At 28.5% G+C, this 23,134-nt stretch overlaps 1 protein-coding gene across 11 annotated transcripts in view; it reads left to right on the top strand.

Moving 5' to 3' along the window:
* LOC122511895 (solute carrier family 12 member 4) overlaps positions 1–23,134 on the top strand; it is a 102,434-nt gene that overhangs the window by 29,746 nt on the left and 49,554 nt on the right. The window contains exons 1-2 of one of the 11 annotated variants that reach the window (XM_043627459.1): positions 2,443–2,879; positions 7,677–8,113. The exons of the other annotated variants lie outside the window; for them this stretch is intronic. Coding sequence (XP_043483394.1) covers positions 8,056–8,113 — 58 coding nt within the window. The 5' untranslated portion in view covers positions 2,443–2,879; positions 7,677–8,055. Of the gene's footprint in view, positions 1–2,442; positions 2,880–7,676; positions 8,114–23,134 lie in introns of those variants that run through there. 11 annotated transcript variants of the gene reach the window in all.

The following is a 23,134-nucleotide window of genomic DNA, read 5'->3' as shown; positions in this document are numbered from 1 at the left end:
GAATATATAAAATTTATTGTTTTATTGTTTAATCGTTGAAAATCTTTTGCCAAGTTTCACACCTCCGTTGTCAAATCCTTATACATATTGTTTGCGTGTGAATGTGTGAGTATATGTGGAAGATCCAAGCTTTGTATTTAGGCACACCTAAGGCTACTCTGCCCCAGGCAGTCAATAAAGCACGTTTCTCGTGTCTCCCTCTCTACTCTCTCTCACTAGAATCTATCCCCTCCCCTTTCATCGTCAGCCGACAGTTACAATCAATCGTTAGCGAGTCGCGAACTTGCAACTGGGATGATGGACGCGCAACTGCATTCCACCAGCTATTACCAATCCTCCCCCACCTCCAAAAAAAAAAGATTTTCTCGACACTATCATTAAATCTTTTTTCTTATATAACACCCTACACGTGGTCTGAATATTTTTTATATAAAAATAGATTTTCTGTTTGAACCGAAAATTATTTTTATGAAAATTTGCTTCAATATTTACTCCATTTGAATATATTCACGGTAGATAAAATTTTATTCATGATTTAAAAAACTGTACGCTATTTTTAAATTTACATTTTTAATTGTACTTAACGAAATTTAAAATTTCAATACTATTTGTATGTATTTATTTACATTTAAAATTATTTCATTCAGTGCAATTTGTAAACATATCAATGCAATTTATTTATTGTGTAACTACTCACTTGATCCGCAATGTTTCAGAGAGTGAAATGCATTAAAATCGACATTCAAATTCCGATGATGGTTATTGATAAAAGAAAAAAATGAAAACTATGGAAAGAAAAAGTCCATAAATAACAAACGCAATCAAGCTAAAAGAAGTTGAAATTCCAATGCCAGAAGCGATAATCGTTTGACATCAACTGGCAATCGAATTCCGAACAATTCAAGCATATCTTCCGGAGTCAACTGGATATTCCAGTTTAACCGGGTTCCGCTAAGTGTTTTGTACATTTGACTATCGTGAAATGACGAAATACTGACTTAGATTAACAATGTGATTATTATATACTTTTTGAGTTGAAGAAAAAAATATTATCGTCAAAAGAGTCAACTGCTATTATTGCTTTTTTAATAAGTACCATTTTTTGTAACTACTATCATAAAAATTACCATTTTTTAAAACTACTATCATGAAAATTACCATAGTTACATTATTTATGAAATCAATTATATTATTAATACCATTATTATCAAATCTACCATAACTTATTTTTATTAATACCATTGTTATCAAATCTACCATAACTTATTTTTTTTTACTCACTATCGATTATGCAATTCAGTATTCATTTGGACTTCACGAAAAGAATGTTACGATTTAGTTTTCTAAAGAAACCCCATATTCGTTTACTTTTATTTTTTTTATTATTCGCTTTTAACAGAAATAGAAATTTTTATTAACACTTTTATTCTTACTCGAATAATAATAAAATGGTCAATTGTAAATTTAAGGTTAGGTTCGCAATGAACGTCTATCGAATACGTAAGAAACAGAAAAGAACTAGTGAGAAGTAGTTTAAGTTCGTTTCACTTATTGTTTGAATCTTTCTTTTTAAAGTTCGACTTCTACGAGAAAAAACTTTTATTGCGTTACGATTTACTTTTACAATAATTTTTTTTTTATTTTCAAGAACGGTTCCTTTTGCTTCGTGTATTTTAAAAATATATTTGAAAAAGATCCGGTTTCACTAACACCGATTAAAAGTTATCAATAATTAAATCCTTAAACGTCCAATCATAAGCGGTTAAATTCGACTTTAATCATTGATTAATTTTTAATTGAAGTTGATGAAACTGGTCCTAATACTACTAGATTAAATTAATATTAGCACTCTGTTTTATTAAATTAATGTTAACGTTAAATTAAATATTAATATTAAATTGATAGTAAATACTCCACTTTTGTTTTTATTTAATGAATAGTAGTTTTTTTCTTAACTTTAGATGCAAAATGTGTTGTGCGTGATTGTCAGTTTATTTCAGAGGTTAAGTAAATCGTAGTGCGTAGAAAGTCAGGTTAGACAACTTGACATTTAATTCATGGTTAAAGCCCTGTTCACAGGTGATGTCTTGCAATTTTTGGCGCGCTTTTTTGAAAATGATAAAATATGATAAAAGGAAATGTACATTGTTATTATTATATAAGAATAATATTATAGTATTATTAATATATATCGTATATAATATATATAGTACAGCATATAATATATATATATATATATATATAATATAATACTATTTAATTATTATTTATAATAATATTTTGTATATTTTGACATAAATCAATTTTCTATTTTTCTCTCTCAATTTTTTTGAGTCTAGAACTATATTTAAAGACCAAAAAGAGGTATGTCTATAGTCCTCAAGTATATAGTGCATCATTAATGAAAGTCGAAATAGTGGGGGGGTAATTGGGTACAGTTTTATCGAAAGTCATGTAATGCAGTGACAATGTGTATAAATTACTATAAGGATATTGAGTGGGAAGTTGGAAAAAGGAAAAGTGGGAGTGGGGGGGGGGTGAAGGAAGATATAAGGGTGAGGGTAAAAGAGGAATCTAGAAAGGGGAAAGGTGAAAGGGGGGTAGGTTAAAGGTAGGTAGAAAAGGTGGGTAGAAGGTGCGCAACCCTACGCGAATATCAGGTGAGTGGGGCAGACCACCCCCGGCAAACGTGAAAACCACTTGTCTATCGTCCCGGTCAACGCGCGTTTATAGCACGTCACGTCGCGTCGCGACCTGTCGCCACACCTTTGGCCCTCAAAGCCCCCGGGCCGGCTTTTCTTTTCTCTCGCCAATAGTTTATAAACAAAATGTCATAATATAAAAAAATATTTCTATTCTATTCTAAAATACAAAAAAAGGTAAAATAATAATTCCTTTCTCTACTTATTCTTCTCGATTTTTTTTTGGGGGGAAAATAATTGATTTTGCGATAAACGATAAAAAAATGAATAATAGATTGTCACATAAATAGATATCGTGTGCTAAACGCGATTTTCATGTTCGGATAAAAAATGTCTCTTGTGCTTTATTTGCAAACGTGTTGGGGGTTCTTTTTTTTTTTTTTTTGGTGTGTAAAATTGCAACAGGTACAAGAGAGTGATGGGCATATTATAGAGGTGCTTTTTTCGCTTGTTTATATGTATATACACACGTATATGAAAATTTACGCTCACTTTTTAATGAGAAAATGTGATATTATTTTTCTTATAGTAGATAAAATGAATATTTTGAAATACGACAATAAAAATGAATTAAAAAAGTAACATATAAAAATGAGTTAAAAATAACGTTAAAATCAAAATAAAAATGAATTTATGTAAAATAAAGTAAATTGAAAGCGAAATGATAATAAATTAAAAGTAAAATAAAAAATTGAAAGTAAAAAAAATATATATAAAATAATAATTGTAAATTAGAAATAAAATTAAATCAAATATAAAAATTACGAGTTGAAAGAAATTAAAAAAGGAGATAAAAATATATTAATTTATTTAAAAAAGAAAACTAATTTATTGAAAAACTTTAAATAGATAAAATAATAAATATTGATCTGATTTTTAATATTTTCAGCGAGGGAATATTTATTTTTTTCTCTTTTTTATCACAATTTTACGATTTCCCATATTCAGTAGTTAAATATATTTTTAATTTTCTACTTATTTCTTGAATAGACTAAAAGCCCTAAGAAATAGGAAAAATAAACTTTTTTCTTAAAAATACCCTAATGTAGAAAAAAATAAATTCTTTTCTTAAAAGTACCCTAAGCTTATACATATATGAACTGTAAAATGTTTAAGGTGAATCTATATGTAGATATACGTAAAACCATAAAAATTACATTTTCCTGGCTTCTTCGTCGAAAAACGACAGTGCACTTTAATTATGTACCGCAGACAACTTCAAAAGCTCTCTTTTACTCTTTTACTCTCTTACTTTCTCTCTTTCTCTCTTTCTCTCTCTTTTCCTCTACTCTACAAAGGAACTTTTACAAGTAAAGTTCCTATTATTTATTCATCGAGAAGGTTATTATCCTGACCTAACTTTCATCAATTTTCGTCATCTTACCTCTCTCGTTCCTTTTAATATTATGCACGCAATAAAGTAAAAATACTGACAAACAATTTTGTCATCGCTTTATATTTATATTTCTTTTTTTCTTGTTGAATATTCAAAGAAAATAGAATTTCTGTCTTTAATTTATAATATTATAGGTGTACAGTAATGAAAGAACAAAAAAAGTAATATAAAATATGGTACAAAATAAAAATATTCAAATAATAATAAGAAATAAGACATTTTTAAAAAATGAATGTTTCAATTGTTAAAATATAATGTTAAAATAATAAAGCGTTGAAATTTTAAAAAATACTAATATTTAAAAATTTCAACGCTTTATTATTAAAAAATTTTAAAATATGAAATTAATAAACAGTTGAAATGTTAAAATATTCAAATACTCAAATATTTAAGTGTCAAAATTATTTTAAAAATTTTGAAATCTTAATGTATTGAAAGAATAAAATATTCTTCAATTAGAATATTCATTTATTGAAAAATACTTTTTTCTTAAAAAAAAAAAAATTCTAAATTAAACTCTTTTCTTGTAGGAAAAGAAATAAAATTGTTTCTCTACATTTTTCTCGCTTGAGCAAAATTCCACGATTTTCTGTCATAATTTTTTCTTTTTTTTCGACTTCTTTTTTTGTCGTAAGAACAAGATTTTTGCGGATTTCGTTTATTTTATACTTTTCTGTTTTTTTAAAAGAGAGAAAATAGAGATCTTCCTTTCAGTATTTTTTTTTTTTTGCTCCTCTATTTTGAAAGTCAAGTCAAGTTTCGTCATCTTTTCTTTTTTTTTTTGGAAAATAAAACAGGAACAAACGTTTGCCAAGTTCCTTGAGTTTTTAAGAAGAGAATTTCCTGTTGGAATTATTTATATTTGTGCATTTACCAATTCGCTTTGGGACTCGTAGAAATTTAAAATATATATATATATATATATATATATATATATATATATATATATATATATATAGATATATTTGTAATATGTCAAGCAGTAACCTCGCGTGCACGAATATAGAATATTCCGTCTATTCAGTGTCATAGATCAAGGCATGCAAATGGTATTCAAAATGATATCATATAAAAATATTTATTTATTTTACTTTCTCGATATGCTAATAGAATACATGTGGATTTTTATTGCATATTTTATTAAAAAAAAAAGGCTTACGTATAGCTTACATATAGATCTTTCAATAAAAAAGGAAACAAAAAATTTAGTGGTTTGAAAATTTTGCCTAGGGAAAATTATAATAAAAATTTTAAAAAATTGTTTTGGGATTTTTTTTAAATTGAAAAACTTGTATATATTAACCATTAGTAGTTTCGACTATTTGTAGTTTTGGCCACTGGTAATTTTAACCACTAGTAGTTTCGATCAATGGTAGTTTTAACCATTTACAGTTTAAGCCACTGGTAATTTTAACCACTAGTAGTTTTTACCATTTGTAGTTTTAGCCACTGGTAATTTTAACTACTAGTAGTTTAAATCAGTGGTAGTTTTAACCATTAGTGGTTTCAACCAATGGTAGTTTTAACCATTTATGGTTTTAGCCACTGGTAATTTTAACCACTAGTAGTTTCAACCGATAGTAGTTTTAGCCAATTGAAAAACATGTAGGTAATTTTAGTTAATTATTATAAAACAGAATTTTACATAATAATTTACAACAAAAATAAATAAATAAACGATAAATAAATAATAAATAAAAAATAAATAATATAATAAATAAATAAATAAATAAAGTTAGAAATCTATTTAATAGAAAATGAACTGAAAAAGTAATGTAGTACACAGAAAAAAAAGTCTAATTGAAAAAAATCGAAAAAAATCAACTAAAAAACAAGATTAAAATCGATGTACTAAGAGGAATTTTCATGGGCTAATGCATATAAATACATTTTCGCCCCATTCAGTAGTAGAAATCAGTTACAGTCAGCCGTTACTCTTGAACTACTTAAAATACCAAACAGGTGTAAGGAAAATTCACAATGAAATTTATATACTCTTATACATATATACACACACCAAAAAATACCCAAGTTTAAAATCATTTAATTTTTATCTTATTTCGTTTATCGCAAATCAATAATCCTTTAACATTTTCTAAAGAAGAAGAAGAAAAGAGAAAAAAATAAATAAAATTGAAAAGAATGTGAAAAGTTTTCTGCTATAGAAATGGAGGCAAAATTTCTTTTTTTCTTTTCTTTTAACCCCGTGAATGAATGGAAATTTGCAAAACTTTAAAGAGCATCTGCGAATCGTTTATATGTATATCCCAATGTAAAATGTAATCGCAATTCCAATCTAGGTCTAGATATATAAAGTGAAAACTTCCTTGAAACTGAAAATAACCATTGTTGTTAAGAAGAAGAAAGTTTATTTTAATTTCCCTTCGGAAATCGCAGTGGCGTCGTGATATGCATTTTGTTGCTCATAGAGGGGGAGAGAAATTTTGTTTGGTACCTTCAAGTATTTTTTTTTATTTTTACAATTAAATAATAGCAAAATAAGGCTCTAAATAAAAATCTAAACTTTTAGTGCGTACATTAATATTAATTATTCTGAAGAAATTAATGGTAGTTTTAACCACTTGTAATTTAAAATTTTTAACCAATGATAACAATGGTAACAAAAAATTTTAGTTTTAACCACTGGTAGTTTAGCTAAAATTACCAGTGATTGAAACTACCATGGGTTTAAACTACTAATGGTTAACACTACCATTGGTTTAAACTACTAATGGTTAAAACTACCAGTGGCTAAAACCATAAATGGTTAAAACTACCATTGGTTGACATTATTAATAGTTAAAACTACCATTGGTTGACATTATTAATAGTTAAAATTACCAGTGGTTCAAACTACCATTGGTTTAAACTATTAATGGTTAAAATTACCAGGGGTTAAAACTATCATTGACCGAAACTACTAACGGTTAAACTATCAATGGTTAAACTACAAATTATTAAACTACTAATGGCTAATCTAACCATTGGTAATTTAGCCACTGGTAGTTTAACCATTCGTAGTTTCAGTCAATGGTATATTCAACCAATGGTAGTTTCAACAACTGGTAATTTTAACCATTAACAGTTTCAGTCGATGGTAGTTTTTACCAATTGTAGTTTTAGCTTCTGGTAATTTTAACCACTAGTAGTTTCAACCAATGGTATTCTTAACCATTAGTGGTTTTAACCAATGGTAGTGTTAACCATTTACAGTTTAAGCCACTGGTAATTTTAACCACTAGCAGTTTTGACCATGTGTAGTTTTTGCCGTTGGTGATTTTAACCAGTAGTAGTTTCAACTAATAGTAGTTTTAACCAATGGTAGTTATAAATGATGGTTATAATTAATGGTACTTACAATCAACAATAGTCTTAACCAATGTTAGTTATAATTAATGACACTAATAACCATTGGTAGCTACAACCATTATTTTAAACCTCCAGACAATTTTTTTTCAATTTTATTTTTTCATCAGCATTTCGAGAAGAATAAGCAGAGAATAATATTATAAAATATAAATATTTCTATATTAAAAAAAAAATAATAGTGAAAGTGTATGTGAAAATTTATAATACAGACACATAGATGTTTTAATCCAAGTTTGGAGATTGTGATTTTATTATATAAAAGCAGAAAAAAGAGGAAACTATGTATAGATCGTGTAAGTGTAAGGGAGTTGAAATTAAAATTCATGACGAACTTGAGACGGTTTCGATATTTCTGTGAATTTTTATCAGTCGAAATAACCTTGGTGTTTGAACTGAATAAATCAATTGTGCGGGTGACCAAGCTGCATGTGCGCGTATTTATAGATAAAAAAAGAAAAAAAAATTATATATCCATCACACTCCTATACAATAACCTCACTCACAGTTAAAGGGGGCCTTGACTTTGGTACGATAAAAAAAGAGAAGAAAAAAAAAGAAAAAGAGAACCGGAGAAAAATAATAATCATAATGAGTAATTCCGGTGCTATTCCACTAATTTTAGCGACCAAGGAACAAATTGTTGAAGGCAAGTGAATTGTGCTCTCAATTATTTTTCAAATTGTTTTTTATAATTGAATCTTCATTTGTTTTTGCGTTATTTTTGCAGTAAAATACTTATTTTTTTGTTTTTTTTTATTTTTGTTTTAATTTGTTATTTTGTTACCAATTTCGACTGATTTTGTTACCTTTTTATAATCTTGTTACAATTTGTTTGGCTTTCTTTTCTTTAATAGCTTTTTGTTATTTTTATTTCATTTTGTTGTTATTTTTGTTATCATTACTTTTTTGTTATTTTTGTTTCATTTTGTTAATTTCGTTTCTATTTCTAGTCTTTTTTAAATCTTGTCTCATTTTGTAATTTTTGTTTTATTTTGTTATTTTTGTTATAATCTTTGTTACTTTTTGTTATTTTTGTTTTATTTTGTTGTTATTTTTGTTATTTTATTAATTTTTTTTCTTTTTTTGTTATTACTTTTTCATTTTATAATCTTTTTGTTTATTTTTCTTACTCCCTTGTTATTTTTGTTTCAATTTTGTCATTTTCCACTTTAAACATTACTTTTCAATTTTAGAGAATCTGTATAACAACGCTTATAGGGTTTACAACTATGGAAATAATTTCTACTTGGGTGTAAAATTATAGTATTTTAATACCTATCGTTTACGATAATTGCATTAGACATTAAATTACAATAATCTTCCATTAAACGTTTTAATTTGTTATCTCGAGAACTAATTAATGTTTCTGAAACTTGCTCCATGAATATTGATTATAAACACGCGTGGAAACATATCAAATGAGCCTCTCAACCATATACATTAATAATACAAGCCACCTGACTGATTGTATATCTATATAGAAACTGAGGCTTCTTCTCTCTCAAGTCATTGATTTTTTCACAAATCTTAATCAACAGTTTCACAATTTATGTTCTAATAGCAAAAAAAACAAAAAAACAAAAACCTGCAGCTAAAGAAAACCTGAAATTAATTGATTCTTTATCCCATAAAACGTTTTATACAAATAATTGCAAAGCGTGCATTTAAATTGTATAAAATTAAATAAAATTTTAAAAAAACTTAAAAAATTAAATAAAATTGAATAAAATCAAATAAAATGAAAGAATATTAAATATAATCAAATTAAATCAAATAAATTAATTGAAATCGTCTCGTAATTTAAGAAAATAAAATGAATTTCAAATTGAACATTAGTTTATGCGAAAATAAAGGGAAAAAATTGGAATTTCTATTTTAACTGTGCCAACATATATAAAAGCGAGGCAGGGATTTGGAAAAAAGGACGTAAGGTGGTAGGGGGATTTTTTCGCACGAAGGGATTTAGATCGTTACCTCATATAACGAGATTATATTGCACGACATAGTTTTTTGGCTCTTATAAATGTTCTCGCACACTTTGTTTTCATACATAGAAGAGTGGGGATCTAACAGGCATACTATATATTTATATATATATAATTATATATGCATATAAGTAAAAGTGTATAACGTCAGAAGTCGCGAGAGCTTTTGACAACGGTAATATAATGAGGGTGTGGTAATGAAAAATAGGTAAAAGGAGTCATAACTGAGAAAACGAGATAAAAAGTAGTCAAAAGTGGTTCAAGGGTCAAGCGTAAATTTTTTAAACGCTCTTTTACGTGAATCGCAAAATTACAAGCGGCTCTTTTGAGCATTTATGCAAAGAGGGTGGAGGGGATGAAAAAAAAATTTTTTAAGCTCTACTTCGTGAAATAATTAAAAACAAACTCAACAAAAGGAGAAATTACGCTTTTTCCCCTTATTTATACAAGATTCTTTTTTTTTTCATTAAAAAGTTTATTTGATTTTCGGTAGCTTTTGATTAGAGTTATATTCAATAAGAGTTATATCGACAAAAAAAGATTAATTATAGAATATTAAATTTTCCTAATGAAAGAATTTAATGTTCATAAGAAAATTCAATTTTCTTTTGAAGAAAATTGTAAAATTGGTAAATTTTCTATAGGAAAATTATGTCGATTACGATTTAGTTCTCTAACGAAAACCGTTTGATATATTAGTTAGAAAATTAACTTTTATTTCGAAAAAAGTTTTTCGATAAGAGTTGATTTAAATTTTTGCAAATAAAAGTACCTGATTTAGTTAGGCCATGTTTGTAAATGACTTTTAGTGGATGTTTGTGTTCAGAGGCGAAAAGCAAGAGGGCGTCACCGATAAGATGCTAATTTCTTCTGCGATTAATGAATTGCCGATCGAAGGCGTCCCTGACTTTTCTTATAACCCAATCTCTTAGTCTGCTCCTCCTTCTAACTCCATCGCTAAAGATGTAAGATAAGACAACACTATTGATCGAACATGGCTTATGTTTAATATTTATTTTTCGCCATATTTCCAGAGAGCGTGTTATATTTTAATATTTTTTCTCGCACACTTTTTTTTTGAATATTTTCCGTACGTAAATAATAGATGTATGAGTAAACTATAACACCCTTTTTTTAAAAAAAGCACTGTCGAGTATTTTGACCGTTTAGTTTTCTAATCAGAATTTTACGATTTATCTTTATTAAAAACAACTTTTTTTTGTTGATGATTCTTCAGCAGCATCTGAAGCAGAAAGAAAGAAATTAACTGTTACTGTAATTTTTTTACACTTTCCCGAAACGCAGTCAGTTGAGATTTCATTGTTTAGTTTTCTTCTTATCAAAATTTTACGATTTATCTTTATTAAAAACAACTTTTTTTTGTTGATGATTCTCCAGCAGCATCTGAGACAAAAAGAGAGGAATTAAATGTTACTGTAATTTTTTACACTTTCCCGAAACACTGTATGCTGAAAATTAATTGTTTAGTTCTCTTCTTCTTCCAATTTTACGATTTATCTTTATTACAATCCTTTTTTTGTTGATGATTCTCCAGCAGCATCTAAGACAAAAGACAGGAATTAAATGTTACTGTAATTTTTTACACTTTCCCGAAACACTGTATGCTGAAAATTAATTGTTTAGTTCTCTTCTTCTTCCAATTTTACGATTTATCTTTATTAAAAACAACTTTTTTTTATTGATAATTTTCCAGCAGCATCTGAAACAGAAAGAAAAGAATTAAATATTACTGTAATTTTTTTACACTTTCCTAAAACGCTGTCAGTTGGAAATTCGTTGTTTAGTTTTCTTATCAGAATTTTATGATTTATCATTATTACAACCCTTGTTTTGATGATGATCCTTCAGCAGCACCTGAAACAGAATAAAAAGGAAATCATTACTTTATGTTTTAGTAATATTTTTCACTGTCTGCAAAACATTCTATTACTTCTATGTCTGTCAGAAATTCGCAGTTGTGTTTTCACTACTTTTCTTAAAAATTTAAACACAGTCAATGAGAAAGAACACTAAAAATTATATTTAAAAATGTTATCCTTTTGTTTAATGAAGAAAAACTTTCTCCACCTATAAACCTGTTTTACAATAATTTACCAAGTTTCATTATAATCGATGAGAAGTACATACATATTAACATGTTTACGTACGTGCATAAAAAATGTTTATGAATTGTTTGTATATACCTATGGAACAGTGGTGTAGTTTATAAAGAAGGGCAAAAACTCTTTTTTAATCAATATTTTACTCTACTCGCAGAGATAAAAAAACATTGTACTACGTTTCCGAATGATTTGTTCTATATTTGCGACAAGAATCTTTATTTTCTTTTTTCTTTCACTGACAATAATATACAGACATTGTATATGTATGGTAATTGAAATTACAGTGAAAATTACGGCAAGGGTAAAATAGTTATTGTCTGCGTGTTTATATTGATTTTCATGACCTTGGACTTTCTCCGAAAACAGTTTGAAGTCGGCTCGATATTCTCTCTTAACTTTTAGATATTCTGTTTTCATTCAAGAATGTCTCATTAGTAAAACGATTCATTAACTACTTCTGGTTTTATCCCTTGATTTATCCTCACTATTGTAATATTCTTTTATATTCTTTTATATTATTTTTATATTATTTTCATACTGTTTTTAATACTATTTTTATACTATTTTTTATACTATTTTTTATTGTACCAATTTTTTGATTATATAGATACTCTTCTATTTTATCGAAATTTTTATTCTAAAAGTATTCAAAGGAAAAACGGCTTTAAAATTTTATATCCTCTTTCATGAAAATAACTTATCGTTGGATTTTTTTTTCTAATACACATTTATATTGAAAACTTTGATAATAAAAATTATCTTTATTTCAGAAAAATTATTTATTGGTGCGAAAAAAATTATTTAACCTTTGAATTTCAAATTATCAGGATATTGAATTTTGGTCGAAAATTCTTGGAATACAAATGAGAGGCAAAATTTTGTCGGATAGGTGCAAATGTGGTGTAAATGTTCGACGTGACTGGAAAGGGTTAAGAATCGTGCATATTATATAAATCTCTTACTAAACCAAAAGATTTATATATATATGTATATATTTATATACGTTAAAGACAAAAGCATGTAACAATTTCCAATTCAGTGGTATTATTCGTGAATTAATAATTCCAATAAATTTTCACACGAAGACAGATGTTCCTTCATTATTGTTTTACTTCTGTCTTCTCGTGGAAATTTATTGGAATTAATAACGATCTAAAACGATAAATCCTATTGATGTACATATTCCAATAAATTTTGACAATTTTACTTGAAATTAAGTATTATGTTAATTAATTTCAAAGTAAAAAATTGAATTCTGTTTTTGTCGATAAATTTGAAGGTTATGTTGGGGTTCCTGTCGTCGTAACCTCGGAAAGAAAACCGATTTTTACATTTATAGAGGTTGTGGTTTTAAAAATTGAATTTAAAAATATTAGATACGAAATTTATATTTGAATTGCTTTGTATTTGAACAATATGAATATTTATGTTGAAATAAACTTTATTAAATATACCTTCAGTACTAAATCTTCGGATCATTAAGATGTTCCGAAAGCCCAGGTGTTTTGGAAGTGGCAGTAAATGTCACTCCTGACTTGGAAGTTATGACCGGTTTCCGAAATCACTAGTCGACCAAATAACGATGCAACTGACCTCCACTGCACTAATTCTATTCACTACTATATACTATATTCTGTGTTTACTGACTGAATGATTTGTTGACTTGTTCACTGTTTGCCTAATTCTCCAATTCTCAGACTCATTGAGGTCCTTTTTATATTTTTGTTTCCCATAGTCTAACGATATAAACGTTACCACTAGATTGAATGGTAGGGATCATCATTACCGACAAAAAGTTACTAGAATTATTGTTTAGTTTTCTTCTTATCAGAATTTTACGATTTATCTTTATTAAAAACAACTTTTTTTTGTTGATGATTCTCCAGCAGCATCTGAAACAAAAAGAGAATATTTCTATCTGTTAACAATAATTGGAAATTACTAAAAGATACATTTTTGAAGTTAATCTAATTTTTAATTATATTTATAGTATATAAGGTCACGGGGAGGGGAACGATGTCAATAAGGTGGAAAAATGTCTCAAAGAGTATCGAGAGAAAAATTTCAATGATTTGAAAAATATTTAAGTTTATAAATTTTGTATAGTGAATTGTGTGATTATAGGGAACGATCGGCAAAAAGAAATACGGGGCAGGAGAAATTCGATATAAAGAGACATATAGTGGGGAGAATGAAATTGGATTTGAAGGAGATCTCGCGAACGAGATCGCTTCAGGGTTTCCTACGCGCCTCCTTTTTTTCCCCTTGACAGCGATTTTTCGTCGACTCAGCAATATACACACTTACTTAGAAATTCACACCGTGGTCGGATACACGCTCACTTGTCACTTTAGCAGTGGCGCGCACATGAGCACTCACTCGAAAGTAAATAATTAAATATTATACATGTAAATAAATAATTTTATGCCGCACTCTCTCTTTATAAGAGGGCTCGTTTTCTTTATTCCCAAATGCTCCCTGGTATTTACAACATTAACGACCTCTCGTTTCTGCAATCAGAATGAAATGTAAAAAAAATTTCTTGTTAATTTTAATTTGTTGAAATAAAGTTACAACGACGAAGCTAGAATGACGAATAATCTTAGTTTTGAGAATTTGTTCGAAAATTATACTATTAGCATTATTATATCTTGTTGAGGTCTGTTGGAAATTTTCGGCAACATCTGACACTAACATTGTGAAATCTTTTTATTTACATATACAGGCGGAAGTTTCGCACTTGGTCTGGGTTTTACTGATCTATTCAGGTCGGGTTTGCGACCTAAATCTGGAGCAACTTTTGACGCTTTCAGACTGAGATCGTTGTTAAGGGGGAGAGAAAAGAGAGACAGAGAGCGAGCTATAGGTCGAGCCCCTGGAGTTTTTGGATAAGTAAAACAATACCGGAATTTTGCCACAAAGTTAAAACGACTATTGTCTTCTGACAACTTTTTCTATCTTGAAACAAAAACTTTGCACGGAAAAAATACCTTTTGATTGACACTAGTTGGCCAACTGTATAATCACAAAGAACCGAGGCAAATTTCGTTTTAATGTAGTAAAAAATATTATCGAATTTAGGTTAGTTAGGAAGTAATTATTAATATTTACAAAGAAAAATTTTAACGTTTATATTAATAATTAAAAATTGTCTGGCAAGGATCGAGTTTAATATAATTACAATTCGGAAGGAAAGCAATTAGTACTTGAATTAATTATTTGACAATTATAAATACTAATTAAATTAATTAAAGAAAACAACTCACCAAGTTACCGCCGAGTTGTGCCCATCCATGCCATTCCTTTGATCAGGAAATTTATTTGATTACGATTTAGTTCTCTAACGAAACACCGTTTCACTGCACTAAAGCTGTCTATTCACATCAATTTATTTTTAAATTATTTAATAATTATGAAAACTAATTAAACTAATATTACTTGAACAGAAAGTTACTCACCAAGAAATCTCCGAGTGATGCCCATCCATTGAATTCCTTTGACAAGCAAATTTTGTTGATTACGATTTATTTATCTAACGAAACGCCGTTTCACTGCACTGAAAACTGCCTATTCACATCAATTTATTTTTAAATTATTTAATAATTATTAATACTAATTAAATTAATATGAAAAGAAAACAACTAACCAAGAAACCTCCGAGTGATATATGCCCATCCATGGAATTCCTTTGACCAGCAAATTTATTTGATTACGATTTAGTTCTCTAACAAAACACCGTTTCACTGCACTCAAAAAACCATCTATTTGACATCAAATTAGTTTTAAACCCCTGCCTGCCTTTTTTCTCTGTTGACGAACAAACTGGCAAATTGTGATATTGAAAATCTTGCTAATCATAAACTTTGCACCATTCAATTAACCTCATATTATCGTGTAACTGTATTGCAACTTCCTCTTGTATCATAAATTTCAAATATTGAAATGCAATGACCCAGTCACGTGGCAATTACCGCCAACATTCTCGGAAAATGTAGATATTTACATGTATTGGTTTTGGGTGTATGTGTTTGCATCGTGTACACAAACGAGCAAGAGAGGCATGTCGATACACAAGATTATTGAGAAGGGGGAGAGATTGGGGGGTGGGGATTTGAGGGAAGAGATGAAAAGCAATTACGAAAGTCCGGAACTGGCTACGTGATCTTGGATTCGTAAATTTGACGAGCTACAAGATTAATCTTCACTAATAAAACTGGAAAAAAATTTTTTTTGATGATTGCAAAATATTTGGATGAGAGAAATAGTTGAAAACTGTTCTTTATACTCGAAAACGTATTTCGTCAAATAAATAAATTGCGAATTCGTTTGTTTTTACTTTATATTTTGAATAAGCATGTTCTTGCCTTTTTTCTGAATAAGTATGTTCTTGCTTTGTTTGTCGAATAAGTCTGATATTGCGCTAACCCGACGAATTGTTTAGTTTTCTTGTCGGATTTTACGATTTATCTTTATTACAATCCTTTTTTTGGTGATGATTCTCCAGCGGCATCTGAAACAGAAAAAATATCAGTAACTTCTTTGGTAATATTTTTCACTGTGAAACTAAATTTGGGGAGTATTGTGTTTCTGTAAACATTATTAATTAACAACAAATATAAACATTCCTCGCGTAATTTACCCTCGAACATGCACACATGACTCAAACGGGAAACTTTTGACCTAACCAAACCTCGAAACTAACCTATAACTTACTGGAACTTTTAACTCTAAATAACTAACCTAACTTTAAAGTTTTAACTAACCTAATCTCAAAGCTAAACTAAAATCACTAGAATGGGGAGAAACTTTATGTATATAATCTAACCTCGAATGATGCAAATCTCAAGTGACATAAAATATATTCTCTCACTTGATCAGAATATTCATTTGACGTAACCCTCGTTCAATGGATAATGGAAATTATGTCCGGAATAATGCACGTACTTTTTCTTTTTGGAATTTCGGCCAAAGAGGACGAAATGACGGGAAGGAATTTCTTTATTGCTTTTACACGAACTTTTTTTCTTCATCGACATGGACGTAATGAACTGACGAAATGAGCAGAGCCAAAATTGGTTTCGCTAAGGCTCTTTCTGCAATGCTTTCGTTGGTGGGTGAAAAGAATGTTGTAGAAGCACCTTACGAGAATTTATCACTGTTCCTGATAATTTAAAGACTCAGTCAATAAGAAAGTGTGAATTATGTATTTTTGAGAATTCCATGTTATTTAGTGAATCGCTGAATAAGAAGTGACTTTTTGTTTTGGTGATTAATGTACAAGAATATTTTAGCGATTCAGTGAATAAGAGATGACGTATGTAAAATCTCTATACTGATCTAGTGAATAAAAAATTATTTTCATCGAATGATGGGGACTTAATAGTTTAACTATCAAGTTGAATTAAAGTAACTAATTGAGTTAAATTAAAATAACTAATTGAATTAAATTAAAATAACTATTAAGCTAAAAGTAAGAATTAGAAAATTAGGCTAAAAAAACTACGAAGTTTGCTTACTCCTTTTCTGTAACATTATTATTCTGCTCTTGTAACGAATTAAACTAAAAATACAAATTATCATATTATCTACGCGCTCTCATATTGCATATAATATAAATAGTCGAGTGTTTTGCACTCGATACGGACGTTCATCGTAATTACTACACGGGGAGTAAAAGAGGAACTTGATAAAGTCGAGTTCACAGGTGCACTTTACAATTCCCAAGAATAATTAGTGAATGAAATATATTTCTAGTTGCTGCATCAAGTTCTCCATTTTAGTTTAAATTTTATCTACATGCGAATATATAAAGAGTATATATATACATAAGTAGATACACGTAGGTATATATTTAACATATACACATAGAGTAAACCTGAGGGAATTTTTAATTAAATTTCACATTCTAATTTTATACATAAAACTAGCATGTCGTCGGGACACTAAATTGCACGGGTTATGATTTAAACATGTGTAACAATGAAATTGTGCGCGAGATATTAATCTCCATTATATATTCTGTTGGTCATTCTAGTTTTTATTGATTATCATAAATAAATTTTGAAAAATTAATTTTAAAAAGAAAAATAGTTCAGGTCAGTTTAGTATACAGATTCCATTGTTTTGTCATCTTTATGTACAGAAACGCACATTATTATAAATTCACAGCACTGTAAATTTCCAAATGATTAAATCCAGGAATGATTTTCTAATAAATTTTAGTGGAAGAAAATAATTTGATTTGATGAAATTTAGAGGGCTTTGGTATATTCTCAATGATAATGATGATGATGATAGTGAGGATTGAATGTGGGTTGTTAAATCGAGCTTGATTCAACACTTGGTTCGAATTTGTAGAAATAGCGATCATCATTGTACGGCCAAAATCGGTAAAACAATTCGCGAATTAGATTTCAGGGTTTCTAGAATTGCTGATCTGGTTGACCATTATATTGCCAATTCTGTTCAATGATGCAGTACACGCAAAGCAAATAGGTGAACGTACATTACATATATACTATACATTTAAATACATATAGCCAATCTATACAGTTCCTCTATATTTTTCTCTAATATTGATTACCGGATATACAGCACATAGATAATTCATATTTTAATTTCAGTAAATCATTGAAAAAAATACAATTCTAGATTGATTGTATTCTATTATTTTATTTAAGAAAAAGAAAAAAATAATTTTAATATTAAGCTAAGGTGCAAACCGTAAAATTATAACAATTTTTACGTCATAAGCTTAAAAGACGATGTCCATATGATTGTGTCTTAGAAAAATGTCTAATGAACGCGATCTCAAAATCATAATTCGATCAAAGCTTAGAAATTCGCACCAATGAATATATCCCATCAATAAAAGCGTGTATTATAGGTCAATATATTTAACACGCTACATCTGTAGGGTTCTCATGCATTTCATATTAATTTGAATTCAAAAACCAGGTCATTTGGATGCAGTGACCGAGAAAATGTTTGACGAATGATTTCAAAATGCATATATTCCTATTTCTTTCTTTTTTTTGTCACCTTTGAGCTCGAGCAATTTTTTTACCCTACACACAACAACCCGCATATCAGGAATTTTTTATTTTTTGAAATCAAAAACACTTTTTTGTTTTCTTTCTTATATCGGGACAATTGATTGTAATTGTTATTAGTTAATGACATAATAATTTTTTTGTAGCATCCAATGCCACATAATCCTCCCTAACAGCAACGGATATTCCAGTATATCCTTAGGACGTTCTAAGGATATCAGGAAATTATAATATTTATATGATACCCCTAGAATGTCCTCAAGATATTCGTGGACATTCCTGGGGCATCCAACAAATATTACAATTTTCTGATATCCTTAGGTCGTCCGTAGCATATCCGAAATATTCGGTTGCAGTTAGGGTTCAAGTGCGGAATCCAAGGTATCTGTATTAAGCAGATTTCCCAAAGTCCCTATTTACAAAGATTAATAATAATATTTTTAATAATAATAATAAAATAAAGCAAATAAAATAAAAAATAATTATAATATTTATAATAATTGGAAATAATAACAATAAAAATAGTAGTCAGAATAGTAGCTAATAAATAGTAGCTAATTAATATTATTAACAAGTAATATATTTAAATAATACTGAAATGTAAAAAATATTTTTAAAAACTTACCAAGCAGCAGCAGACCATCCAGGTGACAGTTTCTTTATTATGAAACTGTATTTGATTACGATTTGGTTCTCGCACAAAAACCTTTTTTCTAATAATAATATTTATAATAATTGAAAATAATAATGTAAATAATAACAATACTTTAGTCAGAATAATAATAGTAGCTAATTAATATTATATTAACAAGCAGTAATAATTATTACTGTAACGCAATTACATATCACTTAAATTTTATAGATGAAATGTACAATATGTGGGTCAGTGCATTAATCACACACGTAAAATTCTATATTACACAAAAGAATTCTAGATTTATCCACAGCGTCCTTTGATAAAACTAATGGAACTAAAAAATCTCCTTGCAAGCGTTACGCAACATTAAATGTACAATAAATAATGGAATTTTTATTCTCATAAATTTTAACCAATATTATTTTTGGCGGATGGAAAAAAAAGATTCTCTAAAAAGGGAAAAAATTCATTTTACATTTTACCTATTACAATTTTATATAAATATTTGTTCTAATATTCTTGTGAATATAAATGTTTGCATACATATTTGTACTAATATTCTTGTGAATCTTTGTACAAATATTTATATAAAATTATGGTAGCAAAATGTAAAATGAATTTGTAAATAATATTTTTAATAATAATAATAATAATAATAATAATAATAATAATAATAATAATAATAAAAATAATATTAAAAATAATAATAATACTGAAATGTCAAAAATATTTTTAAAAACTTACCAAGCAGCAGCAGACCATCCAGGTGACAGTTTCTTTATTATGAAACTGTATTTGATTACGATTTAGTCCTCTAACAAAAACCGTTTTCCTAATAGTAATATTTATAATAATTGAAAATAATAATATTAATAATAACAATATAATTCTTATTCTTTTTATTTACTTTCGAAAATCTTCTCTCCTTCCTTCTCAGCAATTTTTGAAAAAAATTCAAGTTTATTCAATTGGTTCTGGTTTTCTATTTTCGAAAAAAAAATTCCAATATATCGCTTGTTAACAGTCTTTCCCTTTTTTTGCTTGTTTCATTTTACAAGGAAATTTCCATCCGTGATTGAAATGATCATTCGTTACCTATGGCAACCAATTGGAATTTTATTACACACGGAAATAAGCTTCTTTTTTTTATTTTTGGTATCACGAGCAGAGAACTGTATTTTAGAGTTGAAAAATTCTTTTTTTCTTTTTTATCAGTTTCAAATGCTCTGGAATTGATACTGAGAGAATCACTAAAAAGATGAAGTAGAAAAAGAAGGTGGAAGAAGATTAAAGAAAGTAAGCCGGAGAGATTTTTGAAATTGATTAAAGAAGCAAATTGATGATAAGATAGCGTGTGTGAGTTAGTACTTGAGAAAATTTATATATGTATAGGTATGCTATATATATATATATATTCGTTTAGCAAAAATGTAGAGATGCTGGAAAATATTTTCTCTGGACCACTGAGTAGTTTTTGGTTAAAGGAAATATGTACCGGGTGTGCATGTTGAGCGGGTAATAAAGTATTGCTATATAGGGATATGTATGTATATGTATATATGGTAAGCTAAACGGGGTTAGGAGACGCAGACTCCATTATATCGATCAGTCTACGAGTGGAAAAGAGAGGAACGAATATATAGAGATGAGGGTACACAGCTTCACCGTTCAACCAGGGTGGCTCACTTTATACTCTTGAACCGTAGTAGTATAGCCATTCTGCTCTGTCCCGCGACTCCTTCAGCATCCGTTCCACTAACCTGGACACATCCAATCACACTTGGATTTCGGATTACATTCGAATTCAATTGTTCTTCACTCTCAACATTTCGCATTTCAATTAGGGAGAAGAAAAAAAACTTTCTGATAAATCTCTATCGTGGATTCCAATTTTTCAAAGAAATCCCTTCTTTTAACTCATCCTCTCACTCATCCCTTCTTTCGAACGATTTTCTGTCTAATTTCGTTTTTTCTGCTTGGATTTTCTATGTTTTAAAATGGCGCAGAATTCTTTGAAGGGTTTGTCAAAAATATACATCATGATATTCATCGGTTAGGATTAGGATTATAATTATTACCAGGACTATAAGTCTGTAAAAGAAAAATTAAAAACTAAGAAAAAATCCGAATAATAAATGTTGCTATTAAAAAAATTGTCAAATTGGAAGAAACCTGCATTATACATATTTCCAACAAATAATGAAATACCTTTCAGATACTCGGGGGAAAACGAATAATTCAGTCTGGTTGGAAATAATTCGATTTTCGAGGCAATAAATAACTAAATTACTAATCAATTTAAAAAAATACTATTTACATTCTCTTTTGTCTATAGATAATTTTTTGCCATGTATACATTTTATATTGTACACTGATCCTCAATATGGGTTGTGAATTATTTATAGAGGGAAATTGACAAAGTGTTCATTAAACTCTCTAGACAAATTGCGGATAATAGCTGATATGCACAATAGTGGCATAATTGCGTGTACTAATGTTTACATTATTTCGAATATTATGTAATTTTTTTAAGTCCATACAACAGTGGAATTAGGCTAATTTTTAATTTATTTTTAATTACGTTAAAAACCTAAAATGAAAAAAAATTTTAAATTCCTTTTTAAGGGGTTAAAACTAAAAATGCAATTAAAAAATCGATGTTTTCAAAATTTTAAATGGATGCAACTCTTTAAAGATTAGACCGGATTAAACTGGTGTTAAACATTTCTAATAAGAATTGATTCCTAAAAATAAATTTTTAATTCTGATTACTTTAGAGTTGTCAAGTGTTAATGAATGAAACTTTCAATGTAAATTATTAAAAAATGTATATGACGTGCGCTTCATAAAAGATATTAACCTTGATTATCGTTACAAAGCGAATGAAGACGAAAATAAAATAAGAAGGAAAAAAATAGAAAGAATAATTCAATGTGTCGAGATCGTCTGCAAATATTTGCAACATGATTTTATATACATTGACTCCTTCTCTCTCTTTTCACACACAATAAAAGCGTTATAAGCCACGCGAGGCGACTCGAACCCTGACCTCGGAGGCGTAGGCTTAATTAAAAGTTACAAATCGAGCGACAGCCAGGCACCCTCCACTCCAGGGAATTCAAGAGAGTTTAAGTGATCAACAACGACTACTGGTTATAAAATTACGCAATCGTATTTATAGTTGAACCAGCGGTTTCTATATATTTCTCGCATCCATTGTTGTCATATCCTCATCGTTGTAGTTGTCGATCGGTCAATTAACTTAATTGCACCTTCGTTTGTTGTACTCGATTCACCATCGTTTTATCGTTCAATATGTAGTATATAGAAAAAAAGAGGAACTAGAGTTCCTTTCTCTCTCTTACTTTTAACCAATCTCTGATTGAAAAAGCGCACGACAAGAAAGATTTTCAGGAATCCGGATAGGAATTTCGTGATTGAAATCGCCTTAGTGCAAATGTAAAGAGTGGATTTTCAGATCATCTATCTGTGGTTAAAATCTAGCTTGGATCTCGAATCATCTTGATTTGCATACTACAACCCCGAAGATCGTTCTCGCGGAACAATTGAAAACTTTTCCCATTTAGTAATTAGTGCACCATTGATTAATGCCATTCTGTAAAATAATTGAGAAACGATTCTCCAACTGGTATCTAAAATAGTTAATCTGGTATTTAATAAAAAGTGAATTTTATTCACTATATTTTCATTTAGTAGATAAACTTTGTTTTTCAATTGTCAGTTGGAGAAGTTAAAGACGACATATAGATGATCAATGTCGAAGGGAGAAAAAAACGTTTTTTGTTAGAAAACTAAATCGTAATTTATTCGTTTTAGGCAAAATTATAATTTTGTGTTTGTAGCTCGTAT

The sequence above is a fragment of the Leptopilina heterotoma genome, unplaced genomic scaffold (genome assembly GCF_015476425.1).
Source record: "Leptopilina heterotoma isolate Lh14 unplaced genomic scaffold, ASM1547642v1 Lhet_90, whole genome shotgun sequence".
Classification (NCBI taxonomy): Eukaryota; Metazoa; Arthropoda; class Insecta; order Hymenoptera; family Figitidae; genus Leptopilina; species Leptopilina heterotoma.
The sequence above is the reverse complement of the archived record's forward strand: the minus strand, read 5'-3'. Positions and strand labels throughout refer to the sequence as shown.